The sequence below is a fragment of the Netta rufina genome (assembly GCF_964035555.1).
Source record: "Netta rufina genome assembly, chromosome: 21".
Classification (NCBI taxonomy): Eukaryota; Metazoa; Chordata; class Aves; order Anseriformes; family Anatidae; genus Netta; species Netta rufina.
This window is the reverse complement of record NC_140145.1, coordinates 11,601,146-11,620,239: the sequence shown is the minus strand read 5'-3', so window position 1 is coordinate 11,620,239 and position 19,094 is coordinate 11,601,146. Positions and strand designations below refer to the sequence as shown.

Sequence of the window (19,094 nt, the reverse complement as noted above, 5' to 3'; positions counted from 1 at the left end):
TCTGATGTCAGGGTGCCTGTGCAACAAATCCTCCCCATTTCAAATCCAAATGAAGTGTTTTCAACCCAGGTCCTACCCATCACAATCCCTGTTGTTTCTCTTCAGCCCTCCCAGGCTAAGCCAAACAGCTTGAAACTTGAGATTCTTCCTCATTTTCCCTGGACTAGATCTTGCAGTGTTTGCCCAGATTTAGCATGAACTGTGCCCCGGTTTTTGGAAAGAAACCGAAAGAGACAATTTGCAAACTTGCTTGATAATTTGAGTGTATACCTCCTATCTGGTCTCTGTAGGTTTTATTGACCTTCATTTGCAGAAAGAAATAGAAAGCATTGTTGCATTTTGCATGACTTTTTCATTTGCCAAGTATTTGATTAGAATATGCTGTGTGTGTTCTAATGTCAAAACTAAAAGGATGGCGTTTTCATCAGTCATCTGAGGGAATTCTTGTAGAGAGCATGCTGCCCTGTACTCAACAAATTATCTTTCGTTTCCTCATAGGCTTCCCCTTGAATTCCCCAGCTGCACAGACAGAAGTCTCCAAGCCTGTAGCCTTCTCTAGGCAGAAGCCCTGCATGCATGGGCTGCCTCGTGCTCTGCGAAGCTGCAGTTCTGTTAATTCCTCTGGCATCACCTGAGCTAAGGTGAACTTCCACAGACCTTAGTCAGCTGTAAATTTTGTTGGGGAAGGCAATATATTTTACATTGTGGGGATAAGTAGTTGGAAACTTAAGCTGTTGTTTGATTCATCACATTGTTTCCATTTTGATATAATTTAGTATCATATTTTCAGTGATTGGTGCAATAGAAACTGGATGCCACGCTGGATCGCAGCACCCAATTCAGTGTTCTACAGCTATTTAAGCTATTAAATGTTCTGCTGCTTTTCTTACAATGGGAGTACATCTGTTAAAATGCAAGGCCTGAAATTTCACTTGGAGACAAAACACATCACACTAGTGAACAGAATGGCTGATAGAGATGTAGTTCAGTCCTTCGGAACATTTTCTGTTCCTGCCTTACTCATTGTACAGCTACCAGCTTCCTGAACAAATGAAGTATGCAGTGCTGGTGAAAACAAAGCATGCCATGCATCTGAGATCTGAAGGTTTTGTTTATGTCGCAAGATGCAGAAAGAGGAGCCATCTGCAGAGAGCGCAGAGCTGAGTTCATTGCTGCAGTTAAATGATAAAAAGGTGGGACTATACAGGGCAAGGTCTTACCTGGAATTAAAAATAAAAATAAAACGAAGGTACAAGCTTCCAGGTTAAGCCTGTAGGTAAAAAATGCCTGAAGACCCAGCCCAGTGCAAACAGATGGATTAACTCCAGTATACAAGCTGCCTGACTAGCAGAGTACCTGCATTTTAAATATCTAATTCAAATTAATATAGCTTAAATTAAGAGTACTACCTTTAGGGCAGAGAGAAAGTCTGAAGTTACGATATCACTGACACCACTGTTATACCATGGGTAAAATATGGCTTTTGATTAGTAAACAGATGGATTTTGATCTGCATCACGAGCCTGAATGAATTCGTTGCCAATTCTTGAAGCGATTTGTGTTCTTGGAATCGAACTACCAAACAGTAACAGATGTGAGTACATTGAGCTGTCAGGAGCTTAATGAAGTAAAACCGAGATCGCTAACCAGTTTTAGAGAAGGGTTAAGGGGATCCCTTTTGGAAAGCTAATTATTTAGGACAGCACACCTGTCATTAGGCAGCAGAAGATACCAAAAATTAACTATTGTCTCACATGAATTCTTGCTCTGCCACATGTGGTTGAAATGACAGACAGAGCTGTAGCACAAAATTAATTGAGCTTTCAAATCTGGAGAAAGTGGGAGAAAAAATTGATCTAGGTTTATTAAAAACAGTTGAAATCACTAGCACAGCATGCCTTCCATTATTATAAAACATCTCCTTTTAATTCTTGGTATCATGAAGCCATTGTGGTGCCCAGAGCGCTGGCGGTTAAGGCAGTAGGTGCCCCACAGGGACACAGCTGCTTCCAGCAGGACGTGGAGGGAGGCAGAGGGCACGGCCCTGCGGTAAGGCAGTGTGCGGCTCGGGGAAAGGGCAGGTTTGGGGCCTGGTCAGCTCTCTGGCCTTGGGCAAGTCTTTCACAGCAGCACTTCTGTTGTCTGTCTGGTCCATGCGGGTTGTCGACTCCTTGGTCAAAGCTGTCAGAAGTGTGGCTGGTGCCCAGCACAGCCAGCCCTTCGGCCACCTGCATGTGTCCCCTTGGTGCTGGTTGTTTCTGGTGGAATGCCTTTGTTCTGCTAGTCCGAACGGAGTGCCAACCACGCCGTCATTACATCCCGGCTTTGGCAGTGCTTTAATGACCCAGGCCGTACTGCTCAATGAAGGCAGCAGTAGCTCCTCGCCCTGACCCAGGAAGGGGAACGTGAGGCCAAAGGCACCGCCCCGGAGCGCGTCCCAGCGAGAGAAGCGCTTGTGGCCTGTGGGGAACGCATGGTCCCGTCCGTCTCTGAGTGCCTTGAGCCATCCAGGAGGATTCACAGCTGCGAAAAACTCCTTTGTGAATCGGGATTCTCCTGACAGAAAGCAGGTTCACTGCAGCAGCACAAAGGAGCCGCGTTTCTGACGCCCTTCACAGAACAGCAGGTTTATACGTCTTGCTGCATTTTTACGGGAGATGTGGATGAATGGAGAACCACCTCCGTAGGAGTTTTTTATCGTTTAGCTTCCTACTGTTAGCTGGTTTTCCTCTCCACAGGAATCCTGCCCCAAACTGACTGCAAATTACCAGGCAGAAATCTTTGATCACTCACCAATTACCTCTCTTCCTTGTAACACATAAAACACTCTATATGAGATAACTCCTGGAATTTCGGTAAAACAAAGAATGATGTTTAAAATCGGCGTGTTAAGAAGTTGGTTGCCTGTCACCTATCCTCATACAGAGAATTTCCTCCATGTTTCATCTTTATATTATTTTTTCCCATGTAAACACAAACCTAACGCCTATGCTTGCATATTGTTACTTTCTAGCTCTGCTGTTACAATGACTTAAATCTTCTTGCTGACCTTGCATCTTTGGATTCATAGATTATTTTGGTGAGAAGTGCTCTCTTTAGCAGAGATCTGGAGATGGAGAGAGCTCTCACTTCCTACCTTCAGCTCTGCGAAGCAAACTTTTCAGTGCTTTTCTTATTTTTCTTGGAGGATGCTGGGAAGCAATAAAGCGATGAAGATCTACTTCAGCTTAGTGAGTGAGCAAGCATGGGCTCAGCTTTAGCTCAGCTGAGCCTGAGGATCACAGTCCTGTGCACTGAGTGTAGGCACTTGCTCAGCGGTAGGTTACAGTATCAAGGGGATCTATCCTCCCACAGTTTTTAGAACTGTGAACAGAAATACTTGGTTTTGCTTTGAACTAAGGATTTTTTCAGTTGTAATTCTGTGGAATTTTATATTTTTAGATTTAATGCCACTTTGCAAATGGCAAACTCCATGTTTATGATTATCACTATGATTTCAGCCTAGGTTCATTAAGTGACTGAAGTCACTCATGAGTTGCCCCTTGAAAAGAACTAGGGCAGCAAATTAATATGCATGGCTGTTTGTGGGATTGGGTTTTACATTTGCAAAATTTAGACCTTCTTGGCTCTAAAGAACTCATCAGATTCATCAGATTCACAGCACCTTGTCAGTGGCGGCTGCTGGATGGGAAGGCAGCTGTGGTTGGACCAAGCTCTGGCACGGAGCGGGGAGCAGCCTGCGAGCTGCTTCCCCTGGCAGGGGCTGAAGCAGCGTCACCGCTACACAACACGGGGTAGTGGCATCGCTTCGACGTGAGTGTCCTGCGGCAGAGATTGGGCACTAAACATAGCGCATCGAGAAGGAAAGGGACCTGGCAAAGGTCCAGCCTGGGGAAAAACCTGTTGTGGGGCTGCCCGTGTTGTGCTGTGCTTTGGTTCATACTGCATGGACTTTCCCAAACTTCCCGTTGTTTGAAAATTTTTTAACAGTATGATGGAAACTGGAAGAAATGTGTTCTTCAGTATTGTCATTTTACACTTTTGAAGAACACTGCTCCACAAACTATCATAGGGCTTTAATGTACTCTGAAGTTCTCACCTTGTAGTAAATGTAGGACTTCTAGTTTTTAACTCTACATTATCTTCCTTCCCAGAGGGAAGTGTCCCACATACTGAACCAGGCAGAGTGGCAGACACAGAATTAGACTCTTCCTTCCCCTGTGAAAACATTGCAAAGTTTGTCTTAAATTTTGTTCTACTTTTGTTACACCTACACAGTGAATGGTATCCTGAGCTCTACTGACTCTCCCGCTGCAGATCCATGAGAAAAAGCAGTAAAAAAAAGTAAAAAAAGACCAGTAACTGCTTGTACTACATAAGTACAAAGAAGTGAGGTACCGCTGAAATAGGCAAATCTTGCCACAGAAAACAAGCAGTTGAAACAGAAAAAAAAAAAAGCAACAGACCGAAGGGTGGCAGGGTGAGCAGAGCAGGATGAGAAGTCTCTTTCAGCAGTGAGCGGGGGCCAGGCACCGCGCCCAGGGCAGGGGCATGTGGTGCCCGCGGTGCTCGGAGCGCCCGGCGTGGTGGGCACGGGGACACGGCAGTGGCACGGCTCAGCTGGTGGCACTGGGCAGCAGAGCAGCCTCGGGAGCGATGGGCTGTGCTCGTTGTGTCTTCAGACTGGGGAATTCGGTGTATGTGGAGCTACCAGTTGCTGTTCTAGTGGCAATGTTTGCACCCGACTTGAGGTTCACATTTCCAAACCAATGTCACCATTTGTATAGTGGGACGAGTACTCAGACTGGATCAGTTACAGGGCAAGAGCAAAATACTTCTGGAAGTGGGAACCACTGGATGCTTTCTGAGGCAGCAACGCCAGCACTGTTATAAGAGCACTGCTTTGGTTTATGCCCGTGCCAGCATCACGTCACGCAGCTCTCAGCGCAGCAGGAGGGCTCTGTGCTGCTGCAGGCTGCTGCTGCTCAAAGAGTGAAGCAGGTCCATTTGTTCTTTGGTCTGATTTCACTCCTAATTTCAGAGCAAAAAGAAAACTTTTCCCTCAAGATTCTCTTGAAGTAAATGTGTTGTAGGAGCTGTTTTTTAGGGGTGTTTCTCCATTCGCAGTCAGTGGGTAATTGCATTAAGCTGTCTTTACCTGGAGGGGATTGAGGATGATATTAAACCTAGCAGTCACATCACTGCTCAGGTGACACAGATCACGCACAGGCCGAGATGTCCTCCTCCTCCCCCCGGGCCACAGGATCCTTTTGGAAGGGAGGTGTTGCCAGCAGCCCCTGACCCTCCAGCTGTCAGACCCCGGCTCAGCCCATTACAAATGGGCGGCTCTCTGCGTTAACGCACCTGCTCCCGTGCTTTCTGGGCACTGTGGAACAGGACAGAAAGCCCCGTCCTCGGGCTTTTGGTGGCTGGGCAGGCGTCCTGCTGCGGAGCCATGTGCTTCCTCCGCCACTCCGATCGCTGTCCATGAAGTTCCCCTGCATCCAAGGGTCGCAGTTAGGGCACAGCTCTTCCCTGATGGGGCTGGCAGGGGAAGAGGGCAGCGGGACCCCTGCTGCTGCTGCGCTCCTGCCACGCTGGGACTGCCCATGAGGGTTTTGGTGCGCGAGGCGGGGACGCAGAACTGCAGCGGGGAGGAGAGGTGATGGTGTGGATGGGAGGCGGCTGCAGCAACCCTGTGTGAAGCTGCCATTTGTCACCCTCTGCCTGCCCCCTGCCGTGCCCGCGGTGTGACCGTGACGGAGGTGCCGCTGGCTGCTGCCCAGTGGTGCTCCAGCAGCAGGAACCAGTCCTGGGTCACAGCAACACCACAACGGCCCCTTGGCATGGCCTCGGAGGCTGTGTGTGTGTGTGTGTGTGTGTGTGTGTTGTGTGCATGCACACACCTGTGCACACGCAGAGCAGCAGCTTGCCAAGGCGGTGGGGGCACGGGCGCTTCTTAGTGGGGGGCAAACCAAACGCGGGTTGTTAACGCAGCCCTGGGATCCAGGCGGGCCGAGCAGCAGACCGAGAACAGGAGCCAGCTAAGCAGAAATATTGGCCTACATTTTTTTCTCCTCCTGGTGGAAGGCATGAGGGTTTCTATGGCAACTCGTGTTTTCTGTTCCGTCAGGCCTCCTGACTCATTGCTGGGGGAGCTGCGCAGCGAGAAGGGATTGTTTTATTTCCCTGCCAAGCCAAGTGGCTCCGTTTCTGTAGCCCATTGCTCGGAGCCCGTCTGAGTGGAGCTTGAGGCTGGCGCAGCTTCGCAGAATCAGTTTAGGGCGACGACAAAAGACAGTTAAATGCTACAGCATCCTCCTCCCCTTGAAAACCCGCTGGAGGGGCAGCACGTGCACCGCGGGTTCCCTCGCTCACGCCAGCGGGAGCAGGGCCGTGGCCCCGAGCTGCCTCCCCCAGCCCTGCCACCAGCCCCAACACCGCGCCCCGGGGCTGCGGCAGCGGGAGGTGGTGGGAGCGCCATGAAGGAGAAGGGCGCAGGTGTAGCAATGATAAAATCCGTGTCGACGCTGAAATATTTGTCTTAAGGCTTTGTGGTGACATCTCTAGTGTCCTGGATCAAATGTGCTATGGGAAGGGACCTTGTGCGATCTCGCCATGTCACTGCATTCTTCTGATTGGGAAGTGCCGGAGATCCACAGGCCTGATGTCTTCAGGGCCCAGGGATGCTGAGTAACCATTTTTTGTTGAACTAGTGGGGGAGTTTTGCATCTACTTCTCTAGGCTCTGCTGAAAATTTCAGCTATTACATGTATACCCCAGAGAACACTGTGAACACGCAGGACCAGCCATTCTGCAGCCTTTTCGTTTGCCTAATCACAACCATATGGCACACTTTAAGGGAGATTATCTTTACATTGTTAGCTTTAAACGCAGCCTTCTTTTAGCTTTACAAGGTCGTAGCAGCTATCCAGTTAATGGTAAGCAGAAAGGAAATGTTAAGGCAGCATGACCTTGGCCAATCAGTTAATCTTCCTCTACCCTATTTTCTCCAGCAAAATAAAAATCTTTCCCTGCACGCTGCAAAGGGCTTTGAGATCCCGGGGTGAAAGGTACATCGTAAGCCCAGAGCATTAATTATTTAAGCCCTGATCGTGTGCTTGGTCCTGGAGGGAATGCAGATGAATTTACTATCTATTATGGTCTGTTTGTTTATGTACAGCTGCTATTTAGGTTGATGGCAGCGATGCCGCTGTCAGTGTCCTGCAGGTCGCAGTGTGCCGGCACTGCCCAGCGCTTCCCCTTGCTGTGATTCATGCCACTAAAACTTAGAAACAACAGCGAGGTACGCGAGGCCTTGAGCGGTAACAGAATTACTACTTCAGGGAGTACGGACATTTAAAAAGACTCGTGTCAGCATTTTATGCAGAGCTCCTTATTAATTATACTGCCAGGGGGAGGAGGGCGAGGATGGAGCCAGCACCGAGCAGCGCGGTGCACGCCGCCGGCCCAGCGTGTCCCGGAGCAGTACGGGCGTCTGGCGTAGGAGAGGCAAGGGCTCATCTCTCGTGCTCTGTCTCGTAATTTCAGTTCTGGAGGCTTTGTGGGGAAACCTAACTGTTATAAATGAGGTCTCAACTCAATCTGAATTTTGTAATATTTATAAAACAAATATTTCTAAAAGGTATAAAAGGCAAGTAAACAGCGTTGGGTGTGTGGGGAGTCTACGCTCCACCAACACACACACACGAACATCAAACATTCTAAACATATAGAACATGGCTTTTACATACTAAACCCAAGTATGCCTATACAGACGTACAATCAGGAAAGAACAAAAATCCTATAAGTTCCATGACTTACTAAACTCGAATACACCCATACATATGTAAAATCAGAAAAGGTAACAAACAATCCTTTAAGTTCCATGACTTATCAGTCTCCATTTTCCATTCCTTTTCTTGATTACTAAAAAGTCTCCATTTTCCATTCCTTTTGAACAGTATGTCTCGCTTTAAGTTGTCAAGCAACTCGGTCTTCAGGCCTTATGTATCCCGTTCTTCCTGGATCGAAGAAAAGCATATCCGTCTCCTTTTCAAGGCCAAGAGGCCTGGGTCAAAAGGCACGTCCAGGTCACCAGGGGCGGAACAGCAAAAGCCTGCGATGGCTGTAGCAAGAGACCAGCTGGAGAAAAAGCAACCCAAGACTTCATGGAGTCTCCTGAATCACCCTTCTTGGTTCCCTCTAAACTCTTTTACATTCCTGATGGCCTCATCGTTAAAAGTCTGATGTGCTCATCAACCACAGGGCTTTCCAACCCCATGGCCACATTCCCAAATCTCCCCCTTCTTTATTAATATCAACCATGTTCTCGACACAAATTACCACTCCATATATAACATAACCTAGAATTGCTCATAAATGGGCTTTTTGGTTGTCACATTAAGCTGGATCACACAGTGTAAAGCATTGATTTTTAGATTTTAGACTGCTGAATAATTAATGGGTGCATTGCCTGCTCAACTCGATCGTGGCAGCGCGATTGCTTCGGCCCTCCTCAGAACAGCTCTGGACAACAACTGTTTTAAGACACAGGCAAACTCTGAATTCTCTTGCTTTTTAGTGTCTGTTTTTGAAAAGGGGCGTATTTTCTGACATTTTTTTATGATACTGAGGTTTTATTTTGTAGCGTCTGATAATGTAATCCTACCACAAGCACAAAGGATGATTTTTAGAGCTGTTGTTCCTTAAAATCTGCTTTTGCTACCGTCCCATTTTAACATGGCCATATATTATGGTATACAAATGTTCAGTACAAGCATGAGCACATACAGACAGAAAGGGAAAATGTATTTTTATGAACCGCGCAGATGTTGATCATAAATCTAAATAAAATCCTTTTTCAGAACTTTTATCAAATTGGATTGGTTTGAGCTCTTCAGAAACTTCAATCTCCATACCTGTGTATTACAGAATATATTTAAATATAAAATAGCCCGTTGGTACATAAATTATCTGACCGTTTGCACTATTGTTGTGCAGAGACTTTGTCTCTGAAGGGCTTAACACACTCCTGTATGGCTTTAAGTCATGGACAGACGTTGATGCTAGGTGTGTAATTTCTGTTACAACTTCATTATATTTTTAATACTTTTCCTCTTTATTGGCTGCAGCAAAGCTGGCCAGGATGTGTTGACTGTGCTCTGGTGCTGGGTCAGCTTTGGTTAAATCATCAAAAACGAGAAGCATCTATTAAGTGGTCTTTTGCTGAGTCCTCAGCAAATGAACTTGCAGGGAGCAGCAAATATTTTTCCTCCCATTTTCTCCAGCCCAGTTCCTGCATCCCTCGGAGGTCACAGCCTCCCCGGAGAGCCCAGCCTGATGTCTGAGAAGCGCTGCTCTGAACTCCAGACGCCGCCATTCAGCAGCACCGTAATGATCTCACCTAAAGGCACCGGCTTCCATCCATCAAATGACTGACGATATATGAAAAACCCCGGGATTCTGATCACACAATGCTGGCTAGCAAACGGGTCTTTACGCTGGCCTTTGCCAAGACGGTGCATTATCCTCCCACAATGCGATATTGACACCGTGTCAGAGGCTGACATTTGCGGTGGAGTTATTGACAGTGATTGTTCGGCGCTGAAAATAGATGGCTGCTGGTGGCTCCTCGCATCCAGCCTCAGCCACGCCTGCTTACCCCCAGCATTACCAACACCCACGCGTGGAGACCGCTGCCCGGCACGGCTGCGCGATGGAGGTGGCAGTCGGGGCCCTGCGGCTCAGGGCACAACGTGGGGCTCGGCCGCATGAGCTGTGAAAAACACCCCGCGTCCCCTCCAAACGAGCGGCACTCGCTGGCTGGGCCCTGGCACCTCGCTCAGCAAACCTGGACTTGTTTACGCTTACACACCCCTCTCCATCGCCAGGCGGATGAGATTCACTCGCCCAGACTCTTGCATCCCCATTTCTTACTGGGATTGAATGGTGTTAAGGAGAAAGTAGCCAGAAAGGGAGCTTGTAGGGATGATGTCCCTGCGGTGCTGCAGCAAGCCATACAAAGGGCTGGCTGCGTGTATGTAAGGCTGGTGTCGCAGTAAGAGATTCGGCTAATGTATATGGTATTGATGTGATTGACATTCATATGTTGTATAGAGCTTTGGTGTCCACAGGAGTGGTTTAAAAATGGAGAGAGTGAAAAAACACTACCTGTAATGCTTCTGGAGGTTTCGTATTAATACTCTCTGCAGTCAACGAGTCAGCCCGTTTGGTTTCCCAGAAGACCGCAAGACGATTGCATTGCAAAATATCGGAAGTTTCTGGGGAAGGAACAGGGGAGGTCCTGATCAGTCCCTGAGCCAGCAGAGATCGCTGCAGCAAGACCAAGCGGCTGGAAGCTGAACTCAGTCATCTTCAAAGGGAAAGTGAAGCACAGCTCTTTGTTGGAGCAGGTAATTAACCATGGGGACGCGTTACCTGCAGACACGCTGACTTCTGCTTGTGATATTTCCAGCTCACAGCTAGAGATTTTTTGGAAGGTGTGCCGTAGCACAATATAGGCTGTCCTTATGCCTTGCCAGAGTTACTGGACACAGGACGGAGATGACTGGGTAAAGCCCAGAGAAGCCTGGAGGGTTTCCGAGACGCTGCGAAGCCGGTGCCGGCACTTCCCCGCGCTGCCCGAGGGTGGCATGTCAGGGACGGACAGACCGTGTCTGCGCCCTGCACACAGCAGCGGGGAGGTTTCCAGCCTGATCATTTTCACCCTCGTGGGTTTTTTTCTGTTTAACAGAAATTTCAGAATGAAAATATTGAGATAAACTCCAACTTCCATGTGAGTGCGGTTGGTGTAGGTTCTTACCCAGCGTGAATCCCGAAAAAAGGAGAAAAAAGACTCGTGTAATCACTTATGTTCAGCGATAATTTGGGACCTGAGGAACAAAGTGTTTAAGCAGACTATACAACTTCCAGCAGTACTGACCCCAGAGGATTATTCAGAGGCCCAAAGTGAGGCTGTTCTTTCAGTGCAGGGGAGGAGCAGAGCGCAGCAGATTCACGGGCACTGAGCAGAGCCGCAGGTCCCAAGCTGGGCAGGTGATGAGGGTTCAGGGTCTGGAGTACAGAAAGCAGAACTGAGTCCAGGCACTGCCACTGGTGCTCAGGGTCACTCCCCATTCAGCGGGATGCAGAGCTAAATAACAGGCAAGCGTGTGAGAACAAATAGTGTTAAAATGAGGGAGACGACTGGTAGACAACAGAGAACCTGAGAACGTGAGCTTTTAGCTGAAGTGGCATAAGGTCTGTTATCTGAGCTGCTCACAGCTTCTTATGGAAGTTTAGAAATAGTGTGAATAGTGAAGATTATTTAACTTTAGAAAGCAATTTAGCTAGGGTTTAAAAAGACGTTTAACGAGCTTACATTACCCAAATGCTCTTAAGCCAGCTATATTTCAAATTAAAGAAAAGTCATTTTGGCTGGGATACGACTTCATCGTGGCGGTAAAAAGCTCCCACTCAGGCATTATTCTTTCTGCCAACAGGCACAGCTAGGATGGGATGTTCCATAAACCTTCCCGATGAGACAAAACCCACGAAATCACCATGTGAAGCCTGCGGAGCAGACGCCCCTCTGTGACCGCAGGGACTCGGCGGCCTGTCCCCAGCTGACGAGGGGCGGCGAGGGTCGGGACGGGAGCACCAGGCACAGAGGTGTGGGTCCGGGCCGCTCCTCAGCCCCCTCGTGCCAGCAGCACAAACACCCCCCAGCTGCTCTCACATCCCCGCGCCGCCTCCTGCTCCAGGCGCCTCCCGCCAGGAAATGCAGCGAGTAACTTCTGAGCCAGGGGAAGTCTTGGTGGTGAGCACTGCGAGCGAGCTGACTGCACCAACGGTCACGTGGGGCCGAAATTTGGAGGATGGTTTCGTGCAGGGAGAAGCTGTTTGCTGTGCAGGCAGAAACAAAATAAGCAGAGTAACAGGAAGACGGAGACGGTCAAGGCTTCAGCTGTGTAGCGGTTGTTCCTCCAGAGCTGAGGTTGTGCTTTAAACAACCGGCATATCCCCAGTACAGCGTAAGACGTTTGGGACAGGAGTCGAAGGATTTGACTGAAAGTATCAGAACTGTGCAGGGGCACTGAGGAGCACCTCTGTCCCCGTCGGGGGGTGGCTGTAGCTCCTGAAGCCCGGCAGAGCCGCACGGAGGCCCTGGAAGAGCCGCGGTGCCGCAGGCTGCGCAGCAGGACCTCGGTGTCTCTCTCTGGGGAGGCTCCTGCAGCCTGCGAGTATTTCCTGCCCGCGCGTTGTCTCCAGGAGCAGCCCGACAGGGAGGAGCAGAGTAACCCAGAGCAGCGGCCGTGAGGCCGTGCAGCCGGCGGGGAAGGCCGACTGGCTTGACAGCTAACCACGGCCCTGCTGGGCGGCAGCCCTGAGCTCCGTGTGCTGCTGCACACAGGCGTGGGGCGTAACGGGGTAGAAGTTGGACCTCTCTGTACTTTCAGCACATACGCAAGGTTTTCAAAACTCTTCCTGAGTGTTCACGGAGTCGATCCAAATGATCCGAGCGTGCTGCTTTGTTGCTGTCCCCGCTAACAGGGTCAAACAGCTCAGTGAAACCCCTCCTCAGCGCTGTCCTCCAGAGGCAGACGGACACACAGCTGATGGCGTTTGGCCACGCTCCCAAGCTGCTGCATCGGGTGGTTCCAAAAGCTCCAATAAATGAGTTTAATCAGGAGACGTCACTCTGATATGAACGTTTAATGGCACTGATTTATACTTCCAGCTGCCAAAGTCAGGGGCTAGCTTAGCAGCGAGAGCCCGCGGAGCTCAAGGGTTCAGAACATCAGCTCTCGGTGGAGATGGACGCGTTGCACAAGATGTTGAGGGGCAGCCAGGAGGGAAGCTCTGCCCGCTGGGACAGCCAGCACGGCTCCCGGCTGTGCGAAAGGGCCTGACATGTTCCTTGCCAGAGCTGTGCTTTTGGTGCCTGTCCCTAGACCACTGCCTGCTGTTCTCAGGGAGCGTCTCTCACAGCGCGGGTGGGGTTTCTGAGGCTGGTTGCTGGGTTTGGTGGTGTTTGGTGTTTGTGACCGGCTGGAGCAGCAGCTGCGGGTGGTGCCTGGGCTGTGGCAGGGCCGTGCTGTGGGTCCCGGCAGCTCAGCGCCGCTGCCCGCAGCTGGGCCCGGCACAGGGGCGCTCCGTGGGGTGGTGGTGAAGGGACGGGGCAGCGCTGGGGGCAGGGACCCGCGGGCCTGTGGCACGGCCCGGAGCGGGGCTGCGAGCCGCCCCCTGCCCCCCACGGCCCGGCTGTGATTTCCATTGCGGCCCCGCTGCCCCCCCCGGCCGCCCCGCTCTGTGCCGTGCGGGGGCCCCCGAGCCCCGCAGCGGGGCCGGGCAGGGCGCGGGGCGGGGCGCGGCGCGGCCCCTTTAAGGCGGGCGGCGGCGGCGCGGGGCGCCCATGTGGCGGTGCAGCACGCCGTGTTGTGCTGCGCGCCCATTGGCTGCCGCCGCGCTGACAGCTCGCCGCGTGCCGCCGGCGCACTGCGGGGGGAGGGCGGCCCGCAAAGCCCGGCACGGATCCCCCGCCGCGAGGACCGGCCCCGCCCCGCCCCGCCCCGCCCGGCCCCGCCGCCGCCGCCGCCCCGCGCCACCGCCCCCCGCCCCCTCCCTTCCCGGAACCCGGCCCCCGCCGCCCGCCGCCGCCGCCCCCTCGCCGCCGGGCCCGCGCCCCGCCCGCCGCCCGCGCCCCGCCCCGCCGCCCGCTCCGGGCGGAGCCGCGGGTCCGCGCCGCGTTTTGCGGGCGCCCGGCGCGTAGTAGCGGGGCCGCGCCAGCGCCCGCCCGTTGTGTTGCTGTTGCCGCCCGCCATCTTGTCGCCAGCGCTGCTGCCGGCGGGGCTGAGCCGCGGGGGCGGCGCGGCGCCTGCGGCCGGGCCGAGGAGCGGGCGGGCGGGCGGCGGCGGCGGCCGGGGCCCGCGCCATGAGCATCGAGACGCTGCTGGAGGCCGCGCGCTTCCTCGAGTGGCAGGCGCAGCAGCAGCAGCGGGACGCACGTGGTGAGACTGCGCGGCCGGGGGGGCACCGGCACCGGGAGGGGGGCGAGGGGGGGGGAGGGGGAGGGCAGCGGGCGGGGGGGGGTGCACCGGGGGGAGGGGGGCAGCACGCGGGGCCGCCCCCGCCCCTCCCCGCCCCTCCCCTCCCGCCGGGCGCGCGGCCGCTGCGTGACGCCGCAGGCCCCGCCCCCCTCCACGTGCGCGCGGGGCCGGCCCCGCCCCTTCCCGCGGGCCTCGTGCCGCCGGGTCACGTGGGGGGCGCCGAGGGGGCGGGGCCGGGGCAGCCCCGCGGGGCGGGAACCGCGCGGAGCCCCCGGGACCCCCCCCCCTGGGACCCCCCCGTGGCGCTGCGGAGCGGCCCCCGCTGGGTGCCAGGAGCCGCAGGCGCAGGGGCTCCGCTCCCGGCTCCGCTCCCGGCTCCGCTCCCGCCCCCAGGACGCGCCCCGTGCCGCTGGCAGCGCCGTGCCCGCCGGGTGCTGCTGCGGGGGCAGCTCGGGCTGCAGCTCCCTGCCCGGGCAGCCTTTCTGCGGCCGCTTCGGCTCTGCCTGGAGCTGCTGCCCCCATGGGCACGGGCAGCCATCGGGGCAGAGCGAGCTGCGGAGCTGCCCAGGCCCTTGGCTTCTGCCCTGGTCCTGCCCTCCCCGTGCTTACGGACACACAGGGAGGCACGGGGCTGGGGCGGTCGCACAAAGCGCTGCCTGCAGCCGGCAGCTGCTCCCTGCCGGAGCAAGGCAGGTTTCCCTCCGGTTTGTGGACGCCTCCCTCGTGTCTCACCGCTGCGCTTCTCCGTGCTCCCAGTCTGTGGCTGCGCCTTGCGGCCACGCTGAGGGCTCAGGCAGAGGAGCCGAGGGGCAACGAGCGCCGTGGGGGGCGGCTGCCCCCGGGTTCTCCTTGTTGTGTTACGGAGCTGGGAGCCGGAGGGTGCCCGGGGTCCGTTCCTTTCCCCGAGGACAGCCGGCTGCTGTTGGCTCCTGCAGATGCACCCCCAGTGCAGCCATGCCACAGAGCACAGCAGCAGGCAGTGGTCTCAGGGCCCAGGGCTGATGCGGGAGCTCCTGTCCCCCAGGTGCATGTCCCGAACAGGTGGGAAGTGCCGGGCAGGTCGGGTCTGGCCCTGACTCCGTGTGTGACGTGGGGTCACCCAGCCTGAGCCTGCCCCAGTGCCACAGGGCAGCAGTGAGACAGGAGCGGGGCTCTGCTCAGCGCGCCGGCTTGATTTCTTTCTCCTTCCCACCAGGAGTTAGTTGCAACTAAAACACAGCTAAAATGACCACCCAGGGCTGCATCAGGGCTTGAGTTGGGCACTGGAATAGCAAACCTAGGCGTGAGATAAATCATCCGTAGAGACTTGGGTGGTTGTTGTGTTGGGAAACATCTGTGAGGTATTACTTGGTTATGGCCGATTCTTCGCTGAAGCTTGGATGGGGAACCAGGAGATTTCTTGGGGGTCTTTCCAGCCGCCCTTCCCATGTTCGGGAGCCTCGGTGGGTTTGGTGGGGGGAAATGCTGGCTGCTGGGTAAGCCTTCTGTCTCGGTGAAGTAGGAGTGAAGCACGCCTGCTCCCCACGTTCCCTTACCAGGGTCATCTTGTCATTTCTGTAATCTATCTCAGGATTGGGGACCAGGGTCCCTGTGATTTCCAGAGCTGGAGCTAAACCCACGGCACTGAAAGCAGCGATGGGCCGTGCTGGTGGTGCTAAGGAGGGGTGGTAGATGCAAAGGCTGGTTTTCCTTTGCTCTTACAGGTAGGGCATAAATGTGTCATAACCCTCTGCTGAGAAAATGCAGACCAAAGGCTTTCTGTTGGCACCACCGGACGGTGACGCCTCCTGCAGATAAGGTCTGGGGAGCGTGCGGTGTCAGCGCGCCGCGGCGGCTCACCGGTCAGCCACAGGTGGGCCTGGAACCGGGAACTGCTTACACCAGGAGTGGAACCAAATGTAAAAGCCCCAGAATTGAAATCCCAGCGGGGCCGGTGAGCTCTCGCTCCCCAGGAGTACACCGCCACCTCCTGAGTCCTTTGCCAGTAGCGCACTTTAAATGCGACCTGGTCTTCCTGGAGGAGTGCAGGGCTCGTGTGCTCTGTTGGTGGGCAGGACAATGGGGCACTGGGTCGGGGCTGACACCCGAACGCAGCCCCTGGGTCGGCAGCAGCTGGGGAGGGCTTGCTAAAGGGAGGAGAGTTTTGGGGGAGCTGCGTGTGGCTGCTGGAGGAGCGGCGGTGCGGAGGCACGGGCTGATCTCCCCACGCCACGGCAGCCTCCAGGTCCTCAGCGCCGGGCACGTCCTCATGGCGAGACTCCGGAGCTGGGAGAGGGGTGAGAAAACGGAGGGGTTCTGGCAGAGATGGGAGAGAGGAACGGGGCTCGTGTTCTGCTGCTGTCAGCCACGGTTCAGAGGCGCCCAGATAAAGGGGTCACGGCTTTGTCAGGGCTCCAGCTCGTTTCCAGGCACTTGGAAGTGCCACGGCTGTTCCCTGGCGTGTCCTCTTATGTCAGCACCATCCGAGTGACTCAGCCCTGAGTCAGACTGCGCCTTCTCTAGCGTGGCTGGCCTCCCCTACGAGTGCAGCCCAGAGAACAGCCTCGGTTGTACGTAGGAATGAGGAAACAGGAACCTTGTTTATTCGATAACGAGCAATCAAAGGAATTGTGCTGCAGCACGCGGGGCTGGGGCGAGAGTGGGAAGGGGAACGGCAGTTCCTCGGCTTCCCCCCTCACTTCTGCAGAGTCACTTCTTCCCCTTTTCTGCGGGGGAATCTCCCGTCAGGAGCTGGCAGGAGCAGGTGTTTCTTTGGGCAGCCGCCACTGGCTCGCACACAGGCGTGCCCAGGAGCGAAGCTCTCCTCTGTGGCATCGTCCCCCGGCCCCTGGCTGCGCCTCCAGTGCCCGCGGCGTGCCGGGGAGGTGCTGGCTGCTGGCAGGCTCCATGTAGGAGCTGAGCTGGAACACCAGATGGCAAAAATATGTCCGTGCAGGTACTGCCAGAAAGTTGGGCTGAGATCTGGTGCTGACACCCAGCAGGATCTCCTTGGACTTTTCCTGCTCCCTGCTGCAGACCGCGGGGCTGTGCGGGAAGGAGCCACTCCCCTGCGTGCATCAGAGCCCTTCCTGAGGTGTTTGTAGTCAGAGTGCTCAGCATCGGCAGCTGCTGACGGAGATCAGCAAAGCCCAAACCACGCTTGGGCCGCTCGGATTCTGCTGGAGATCACCGTGCTGCCATGGGCTGCAGCTCCCTGCTGCTCCCCGCGTGGCTGCCAGGAGCCTGCACCGCACAGCTGGGAGGTGTTCCCAGGGCAGGCCAAGGCAGGAGATAAATTTAAACCTGGCAGATTATTAGATGACGGAGTTAAGAGTCCCTGCCACCGCGTATTCCTGGATCACCAGGGCCCCAAAATAGCACCAGTCCACCGGTCAGGGGCTGTTGACCCCGTTTCTTTGCCCTGCTGTGACAAGACCTGCCGCTTCCCCGTGGCTGCGGGCACTGCTGGCCCTGCTGTGCTAGGCGCAGCCCGGGAGCTCTGGCCACAGCCTCTTGCCCGTCTCAGCTGCAGTTCAGAGCCCTGAGGGGCTGCCTTGAGCCATTCAGTCCCCAGTCCCTGTGCTGAGAGTGTCAGGAAGGAGCTGGGATCACATTGAGTTCCGTGTGTGCCTGCCTGCCCAGCCACCCCCTGCCCTCTCAGCACTGCCGGTCCTCGCCCTGGTCTGCAGCTCCGACGGAAAGCTGGGGAATTGCTGCCGGTGGGCAAATCGAGAGCCCTGTGGGCCCTTTGTGAGGGGTGGCTTCGGTTTGTTTGCAGGCTGTGGGTGCGAGGCGAGCAGCAGGCACCTTCCCAGCACCTGGAAGCGCTGCCGGTGGGGGGGGGCTGCCCAGGGCTGCCCGAATGCCCTCGGAGGAGGGAGCTGAGAGCTGGGCTCCTTTTGCCGGTGAACAAGTCAAGTGCAGGGGCAGCGGCTCACTGGCATCAGATTTTGGCTAACAAAACCCCTGAAATGAACTCTTTAGCTTAAGGGAGCTCAAGATTTGGAACACCAAAGGCCTTGCTGGCAGCTCGTCAGCAGCCTGAGGGCTGCACCTGCTTCGCAGAGACATTTACATAAACATTGCTGAGCAGTAACGCTCGCTCATAACCTTTCTTTCCTGTTCTCTTGGCTTCCCCAGCGAACAGAAATGGTTTGTTGTAGGAATTTCACTGCCAGCCCCTGTGGATGCCCCGGAAAGCCTTGCCATCAGCACGCTCCCTGGCCCGATGGGCTGTGCTGGGTGAGGCTGCCAGGGGCCGGTGCAGGACACATCCAGCACGAGCACAGCCGCACGGTGTGGGCAGAGCTCGGGCAGAGCCGGCACTCCGCCACTGCCCCGTGCTGCTGCTGGCCCAGTCTCATACCTGGAGCTGGGCCCGAGGGCGTTAACGAAGGCTGGGGACGTGCCAGGGTGTGCTGCAGAAACCTGGGCTGAGGGCAGCTGCAGGAGATGCCCGTGAGGTCCTTGCGTTCCCTGCCCGCTGCCTGCGAGCACGGCGCGCCGCCTGCCTTGTTTCTCGCAGCCTGTGCTCGATGAAGCCAGGCACGGTTTTCCCCCCAGGTCTTGGCGTGTTCCTAGGAGGAGGTGACGGCCCTGGGCCTGCTGTCAGCGTCCCACCAGTTGTTCTTGCAGCTCCTGGCCCTCTGCCTGGGGCGGCGTGCACTGAGCTCCGTGGGCAGGGTGCGGGGAGGCGTTGGGTGAAGGCCGCGAGATGTCTGGAGGCCGGGGCCGCTGGCGCCACAGGACTTGGATAAATAAATTTCATTTGTGCTGTGTTCACACAATTACAGCCGGAGACCTGGAGCACGTTTAATGAGGTTTATTTTGCTAGTCGGGCCACACAGATCGCGTTTACTTTGTCTGGTGTTTGAGGAACATACGGGGACAGCTCCATCAAAGGGAAGGCTGGGAGCCTCGGTGAAGTCCAGAGCAGCACAAAAACACCCGCAGGGGTTCGTATTGCTGGAAAGCCCATGGGGTTACCGTGCCCACTTGAGGGCACAAGATGTGGGGCTGCAGCCCAAGGAGCCCGCCCGGCCCCAGGGGTGGCTGCGGGGCCCG

At 55.1% G+C, this 19,094-nt stretch overlaps 1 protein-coding gene across 1 annotated transcript in view; it reads left to right on the top strand.

The window, feature by feature from the left end:
• The first annotated feature begins 13,879 nt into the window (after positions 1-13,879).
• Positions 13,880-19,094, top strand: part of MNT (MAX network transcriptional repressor) — a 29,177-nt gene continuing 23,962 nt past the window's right edge. The window contains exon 1 of the mRNA XM_084299377.1: positions 13,880-14,012. Within this exon, the coding sequence (XP_084155503.1) occupies positions 13,937-14,012 (76 nt within the window). The 5' untranslated portion in view covers positions 13,880-13,936. The remainder of the gene's footprint in view (positions 14,013-19,094) is intronic.